General features: G+C 31.7%; 1 protein-coding gene across 1 annotated transcript in view; it reads right to left on the bottom strand.

Annotated features, from left to right (window-relative positions):
- LOC112591088 (homeobox protein caupolican-like) overlaps nt 1-9198 on the bottom strand; it is a 65160-nt gene extending 55962 nt beyond the window's left edge. Inside the window, exon 1 of the mRNA XM_025334743.1 lies at nt 8726-9198. Within this exon, the coding sequence (XP_025190528.1) occupies nt 8726-8998 (273 nt within the window). The 5' untranslated portion in view covers nt 8999-9198. The remainder of the gene's footprint in view (nt 1-8725) is intronic.
- Nucleotides 9199-9233: the final 35 nt, after the last annotated feature.

Below are 9233 nucleotides of genomic sequence, written 5' to 3' on the forward strand. Positions count from 1 at the left end.
CACACACACACACACACAGTATGTAAGCACACCCGTGTCATCTATACGGACGATACTTCGTATGACTAAAAATAGCGATATCGGGACAGTGACGAGGACGAGTGGGCGAGCGTGTACGCGGCATGCAGCGTGTGGGAGGCGGTCGACTGCAATTTCGGCGGCGGCGGCGGTCACTCTCGGTGAAGGGTTGTGTGACATATTGACCGTTGTCCCCCGCGCGCCACACTATACGTATATAATACTACGTATACTACGAGCCTCGGCCGCAACTACGCGTCGTTGCCGGCCGCGGGTCCCTTTTCAAAACCCGTTAATTAATACCGTCCACTTGCTAATGATGGGCTACTGAATTGTTTCCCGCGCCCGCCGCTAATGAATTATGAAGGGCTACACCACCATAAGTGGCATTGTGCCCCTAGGCCCGTAATATGTCACCGCGCCGCACGCCCTCTTCGACCGTCCGGTCCGCCCGTGTCGACGTCCCCGCGCCGCCACGACGAGACCGTCATCACACAATGTATATTTTATTATTTTATTATTATTATTATTATTATTTTTATTGTTGTTGTTGTTGTCGTCGTTGTTATGTACACCTTGACGGGGCTTATTATTATTATTATTATGATTTTATGATTTTTTTTTTTTTATGGTCGCTGTTCGAATATAGTTGTACGCAAGGTGTACGAGAATGTAGCTGGGCGTTTTTATTCGAGTAAATAATAAAAAAAAAAAAAAAAAAAACAAAAAAAAAACCAAAACAAATGAATAATAATAATTAAAAAAAATACCGCATAAACAACTATAAGCCCTGCGATGATTTTTCACGAAAACTCTTCGCGTTGTGCAGCTTTAAACAATCGCCAAATCGGATGAATAGGGATTTGGCACGTGTGGAACTATACTGCTGCAGAGGAACCCGCTGCGTAATTCGCATCGTTGAAGACTTGGCAAAAAAACGTGCGATACACGATGAACAATCGTGTCAATAATTGTCCCCAAACCGGGTGATGATTTGACTATTTAGTCGATCAAAATACATACTATTGATCATCACATTGCAGTACGCTTCAGTTATGCGGATGCACGATGACATCGCTGCGAATATTATTTATTTTTGTAACTTTTTCGGTTCACTTTTTTCTGTACATGAATTAAGAATCTCTGAACTTCCATGAAACCCGGTAGTCTTATACCAGTTTCTTATATTTTATATTTCACGTACGAATGTTTTTATTCGACATTTATTTATATGTTTTTATACTACTGCAGTAGAAATAAAAAGGATCACGACATATAGTTAGGTTTCATAACTGATGGGTTGTACTAACCGATCCACAAAACGACAGGAAATTCGGTTAGGATTTTGTGTTGAAGTGTTAACCGACGACGTACTAGGCGATTTTTATAGCAAATGTCAAAGCCTTATAGGAGGTCGAGAATTTCTTAACGCGGATTAATGTTTTTCCGTGTTTCCGGTTCCGTTTTCGGGAATGTTGCCAACATGCCCATATTGTTCATAGTATAGAATTATAAATATTATGATTTAAAAATACAATAATTTAATATTTAATGTATCGTCGTAAAATGTGTACCTATATATTGTCATGCTATGTTTATGAAAATGTATGAGGATTCATAAAGACTAATAATAAAACTTCTTTTGATCTGAATAATGATATCAGTTGTAGGTACATATTATATTATAAAATGTATTTTAAATGTTTAATAACTTAACAGCACTTACATTTTAGTCAGGTAAAAGAAATAGTGTACGAAACCCCAACGACAGAGATCCAATAAAACGGCCATAATATTTTTTATGCGTTTTCTGATTGCGATCTAAAATCGCTTTCGAATTGAACAAAAAATCCCAGGTCGTTTGAATGTTTTGTGTTTCTTATCTATGTATTGTAAGAACGATGAGAGTATTTGTTCGGTCATAAATTGTATACTACGTAAAAACACTATAAGACAGTAGAAAGGTACCTAAAATTTGACATTTTTAAACTATAAAACAGACTTTTTACCATAGGTATAATATGTATAATTGGATTGAAACCAATCCTCTCTTTTTTTTTAATATTTATTTTTATCGCGTTATTTCCTCAGCGTATGTATAGTGGGCTTAATATTTGCGTATTGTTCACATTTACCTCTATATTTATTTAATGTTGATAAAACACTTCCAGTCTGAAATAGGGTGCGAGATTTAAATCCTCTGTGGATTAGCTGATTAAACTTGTATGTATATAAAAAAAATATTTCATATAATATAAGCGGATAATTATGTATCAGGTTCAGAGGTATTTATTAGGAAATAAACGTATATAATATGTGACTATGTAAATAAAACATAGGTTTTACAACAAAACCGTCAAAATCCCTTAATGCAACACCTATGTGGACTCATTTAAAAAAAAATAATTTATATCACAAAAATTAAAAGCGTACGTTTTTTGTATTTTTCATCAAGTAGATGCGTTTTATTCTTTCTACAAACTACATATTTCAAGCCTCTATAGATATTTGCGTATTTAATGTGCGTAGAGACAATAAGTAAAATTATTAGTGAAGTTATAAAAGAAAATAATATAATACCGTATAAGGCATAATTCTGCTTTTACTGAAAAATTGTCCATATAAAATATACATTTATAATAAATTAATATTTTTGTTGACGAATAGTCGGAAATAAAAATATAACTTTTTATTTCTACTCAGCTTTCGTGTTAAATTCATATTATGCAGTGTATTATGAAAATGTTACTTTCATCCAAAAACTATCAAATATAATTTACAGCGTATATAGATTAAACGAATAAATTAGCTGTATTTTATTATTACTTTACTTTGTTATGTAAATTTACATTAAAAATTTTCAGGAAGTATTTTATTCGTTGTTTTATACTATTTTTTTTTTTTAGTGTTGAGTGTAGTTTTCTTAAATCCATAGCAGATACCAATACTACGTGCAGTTTGAATTATACGTTTTAAAGGTTTTTTTTATTTGAATTCTCGTGTTTTGATAATTTATTTTATGCTGTACCTATATATATATATATATATATAAATTTAATTTAATCGTTGTCGCGTAGTAATAATTATTGTCTATACAATAATTTTACGTCTCACGTTTAAAAAAAAATGATGACGTAGTGTTTACCCCTAATAGTGCAGCTATATTATAATAATGTATTCGATCATTTGTATTTTAACTGCGCGTAATTAACATACAGGTACTTTCTTTGAACGAAAATGTAAAATAACGGCGCGTTATCGCAGCCCAGGAGAGGACGATTAAAATCGTCAGATATATATAGATGTATCCGATTGAACAGTAAACATATATAGACGCGTGTGTGCGTTGTTACTTGTGCGCGTGTGTGTGTGTGATTCCCACGGGTGCACAAAACGAACAAAATGGGGCGTAAACGCGGCGAGCGCATATGAATATTAAGTAACCGTTTTTAATTATAAAATTTACCGTTTGCACGGACTTCCTGGGTCGGTGTCAAAAGTTAACTTCCCCGTTTGTGTGCGCGAACGTCGTGTGTATGTGCCCCTATTGTTCGTTTACCCCCGGGTGTAGCGTGGTACCTATATATACTACACACACACACACACACACACACACATATATGCATATATAATACGTATGCGTTCATACACACACATTTACGCGCGTGTTTAAAGATACTATATAGTATATTATATACCTACCAAAGCCGCAGCGTGTACGCGCGCGAGCGCCCGCGTGTGTGTGCGTGTGTGTGAGCGCGCGCGTATAAAACGGCCGTACAAACAGCGATCCCACTGCAGGTGGCCGGCACAAAACCCCCCCGCGAGCACGACGGCCTAGGGAAAACCACCTGACCCCGAAGACCCCTATTAAGTTGACACAGGTACCGGCTATAAATTTCACCATAACACACACACACACACACACACATGTATATGTGCATTTATATCGGGGACCCATATGTATGTGTATATGTAATATAGATCTATATTTGCATGCATGTTTATATATATATATACATATATGTTACTTGTGTATGATATTATTAAACCGTACACATACATATTTATTATATATATATATGTATTCGTATTACGCTCGTATTACCGTTGAAATCGTCGCCCTTGTAAATTTATCGCAGGTTTTCGCAAATCTCTCTCTCTCTCTCTCTCTTTCTCTATCTCGACTCTATCTATCTACCTTTTATTTCTCGCTCGTTCTCGTTGTGCTGTGCTGACGAGGAGACAAAACAAGTTTCACCAAAAGTCAACATAAATAAGTACTTATGTACGCCGGGGAATCGTTCGTGTAAGTCTATGCGTATCATCTTTATATACTTACAAGAAACTATTGACAGTTTACATATATATATATATATAATATATATATATATACGTTAAACTATTGGGAAAACTTTGTTTTTTATTCATCTAGGTTTTTTTTTTTTAACTTTATAGGTAAATACCCTCAAAACAAAAAATATATATAAATATATAATATACGTGGCTCGCGTAATTTTTGAAAAGTACCGTGAACTGCACGATGACTTACAGAAAGTGATGCGTGGTATTCGTGCGCTTCACTTACCTTCGGAGTCCGCACGAGTCGGAGGAATAATATCATTGTGTGTATAGTACATATTACACCTGTAGATATTTATTCTATATTTATATGATAAATATCTGTTAAACATTTAAAATCAATTATATATCATCGGATTTTAAAACACGTTTTACTCTGAGAAAAAATGGGTTTACTATGTATGTCTTTTTATAGTTAATTTTACATTTTATAATGTTTTACAATTACTTTTTTAAAAATGTGAAAGATATTTAAAACAAAAATGTACGACAAAACAGTTAATATTTCAAAAGTGTAATCATTTAAATACTAAATGTCATATATAATCAATATGTATATAGATATCTAATACAAGTTAAAATCATCATATTAAAACTGTAACAACATTACATAAATATTGCAGGATAATATATAATGCGGTGATCTGTCTTTGTACAAAAAAATAAAAGTTCACTTCAGCATATTTTGCTGTAATAACACATGCAGATATTGTTATTTGTATTTGAACGTAGAAGTTCAATTTAATATTTTAATAAATTGTATAAGAGCGAAATTGTCACAATATTACATGTTATTTATCAATAATGCATTTTATAGAGATCATGGAAATATACAAACATATAGGACGTATCTATCATATATGTTAAATCAATTAGAAAAATTAATTGTTAAATTATTTTTCTCTTTTGAACTTAGTTTTGATGATAATTATTAACATTAGCCATAATATAGGTTATTGTATCATTTCCTAATTATAATTTTACTTGAATAGTAAAATATACATACTTACGTACGTATATAGTTTAATGAAGACATATTAATACGATTGAAAAATTATTTGTTTTACAAAGTTCCGATCAATATATTTTTAGGAAATATTTAATGTTAATATGTATACGTGTTACATTCAGAATTAATTATTTGTTTTTAATGTCGATATATGATATTTTATTTTTATTTTATTATTGTGTTTTATGTGGTATTATAGGTATCTTAATATACATTTCTTCCTCCCTGTTATTCTCGTTTAAATTAAAAGGGCCGGTTTTTATATAATCTAGGTTGATAATCATTATTCCGGGGTTTTAAACTTTACGACTTCTTACAAAAAACTGGTGGTATTACATTATTTGTGATAATACGTTATACAATAAAATATAGACAAATAGTGGCGCTATAATACTTGAAATACCGGATCTGCCTTTATTGTACAGTTTAACATAAAAGTACCTATCAGACATTGTAAACAATGATACACCATATTATTATATATATACAAGCAGCTATCTCACATTAAAAATGTTTTACAATGATGATTAAAAATAACAAAACAATTTTAAATACTCCCAAAAGGTAAAATTAACCGAATTATTTATTTTATATGTAATATAGTATAAAATAGCTTACTAAGCTACTTGATAGTTTATTTTATTAAATTAAAATACCATTACGAAATAATGGTACAATAAGATTAATGATACGAAAAAATAATAATATTTAATTAACGCTCTAATTTATCTATTCTTTGGTTAATCGTTAACTCCCACGGTATACATATAATAAAGCGTTGAATTTCAAGTAACAAAATAATCAAATACTTTATAAATTTTCTTCATATTATATGACTATAGAAATTAATTTACAATTAAAATCCTCAAATACACAAATAATTCAGTGTAGTCTATTCAAATACCTAAGTTGTTGACAAACCGCGTTATTTTACATTTTGTTTATTGTTATTTTCACGGCATGTATTATGTAAGTAATAATAATATACACTACATTATGTTTGTAGGTTATTAACATTAGAACGAATTTTGTTAAATCCATTATCATGCCAATCAACAGTGCAAATGTTTTGCATATTTCTTAGCAACGGAAACAAACTCACTTTATATATTTTGTCAGGTGTTAGTTAACAGCATTTTTTTACACATTATTTGATACTTTTATGAAAGTCCACGCAAAGTTCATGCATATATTTGTAGTTTTTGAATAAAATTATAGTAATTTTGCACATTATTTTTCTTAGAGTTGTTAATAATTTAGGTTTAAAATGTAATTAAGCATACAATAAAGTTGTATAATAAAACCTAAATACAATTTTAATTGTTAATTTTTATAATTGGTGATTTCGGAGTGCAGGTGCTAACTTTATTTACTTTAAACATTTTATAATTCATAACAATATATTCTTAAGCATACATTAACACATAATGGTTGTACTATTTAATATAAATTATAATAACAGGTACATTATAAAGTGCACATCTCATAAAATCCGATTCACAAAAAAAAATAAACGTTTTCATGACTTATTAATGTAATATATTTTATCAATAATCAACGATGCTGCTCCTGACTAATTTTAATCAATGCATTTAATAAACACATTGAAACGTATTTAATTACAAATCAAAAATAATTGAACGTTAATTATTGTATGGGTACCTATACTCTAAATATTATTATTTATAATATTATTATGTGCGTGCAATTTTATATAGTTAATAAGTTATGGCGTATAATTAACAAATTCTTTGTTTAAATTTAAGTTTTGATAATATTATTTAATTGAAATCAGAAATACTTTAATTATTTTAATATTACTTATATATTAATATAGTTAACTAAATGTTTAATAGATTTAAATCAAACGCATACACTAAAATGGTTTAATACAAGTAAATAAAATACAAACGTGAAATTGTTTAATAATACGTTTAGACACAAATTAACACGCCCGTTCATATTATAATAATATAGTGGTGGCGTGGGGTGAAAAATTGGAAAGTAATAACGATGACTATTATTTATTTTAATGTTCATTATAATAACTAACAATAACAGTAATTTATAATGTCATAATATTTCACGAAGTCTCGTAATTGTGTGATATGATGATAATTTAATAGGTACTCGTTGTAATAACTGTAATCAATAAATAATATTAAAATTTATATCAAAATAATTATGATATTCTATAATTAATAAAAAAAAAAAATCATTTGAAGTACGGCGTGTGCGGTGGCCTGAAATCATTATTAAAAATATATTTTTAGCATTATTTGTGCGTTTTATTGAACTGTGATACTTGTGAAGACTTGATATTCGATACTAATATAGAGGGGAATAGCAATCCTGTTATAAACATGCTGACAAAACATTTAAAAGCATCAAATTAGCGTAACGAATTGATTAGTAGTATTAGGGTAACAGACCTTTAAACTTAAATCCATTTTAATATTACGTTTTAATACGCATTTGGTTAAAAACTTGTAAGTATAATTTAGTATTTATATATCGCAATAACTAAAGCAATATTAATATGTTATACAAGTTTACTTGATCAGTATGAATTATATAAGAATCTAATAAGAATTAAATTAAAAGATTTGTAATTTTTTTTTAAATGCATCTGAATAAACATAATAATAGCATTGAAAAAGTGTAATTTTTAAATTCAAACTATAATTATTATCGTATATGATTTTTTAATAATTGCAGGTAATTGAAGTATACCTTGAGTTTTTTTTTATTGAAACCAAAAAAATTTAAATTGTCAAGATTGAATTTAAATTTCAAAACAATCTCTGGAAATATTGTAATAATTCCTAATTGATGAGAATCCTAAGTCATATTTATATAAAACAAGACAAAATTAAGTCATCGGGTCGGGTAAAAGTTTGATGTATGTGTTTGAAAACTATTTGATAGCGACTCGCGGAATACAAACAAACAAATACAAAACATAATACGGTATGTTACCGACTTTCGGCGTCGAGTATATATAGATAGAACAAAAATGCGTTATTTTTAAACGAATTCCGTTGCAGAAAATAGGAATGCTCTTGTCCGCGCGTACTATAAAATGACGTGTATAGTATGTATACACACACAATATATACGTATAGGTACCCAAAATTTGTGTATGACAATAATTATTATTGACAAATTCGGTCGTCAACAATCGGCAAAAACACGTAAAATACGAAACGCATGATATTTAATACAATATCTTATGCGGTTTGGTAATAACCACAATAATAATAATAATAATAAGACGGTATTGAACGCGTGGTATCATATTATTATACTATGTTATACCATGGTGGTCGTACTCACGTGCGAAGACGTCAGGTACGAATCGTCGGACGCGTTATCAGCGTCGTTCTGACGATTATCGACGGCGGCGGCGGCGACGGCGGCAACGCCGGAAGTTCCGTCCTGTAATCTCTGCGGATGGTCCAGTTGCTGCTGCTGCTGTTGCAGGTGAGGCTGTAGCGGCGGCGGCGGTGGCGGCGCCGGAACTGTCTGGTGGTGCTGCTGGTGCAGGTGGTGGTGATAGTGGTGCGGCTGCTGCTGTTGGTGGTGATCCCAGTAGAAAGGGTCCATCATGGTGACGATGGTTTCGACGGTTAGGCCGCGAAATATTGCGCAAAGACTGCGGCCGGCGGTGCTCACTAAATATCGCACTTCAGCCCGGCCCGGCGTGGCACGTTTGTGTGCAATCTATTGTCGACGGTCGGTCGGCGCGCGTTAGGCGGCGGCGGTGGCGGCGGCGACGGCGGCGTCGTTGTCGGTCGTACGCTGTTAGCTGGCCATCGCGCACACACGCGCGCACACGTGCGTG

Source organism: Melanaphis sacchari, unplaced genomic scaffold (assembly GCF_002803265.2).
Source record: "Melanaphis sacchari strain LSU unplaced genomic scaffold, SCAv2.0 Contig129_pilon_pilon, whole genome shotgun sequence".
NCBI lineage: Eukaryota > Metazoa > Arthropoda > Insecta > Hemiptera > Aphididae > Melanaphis > Melanaphis sacchari.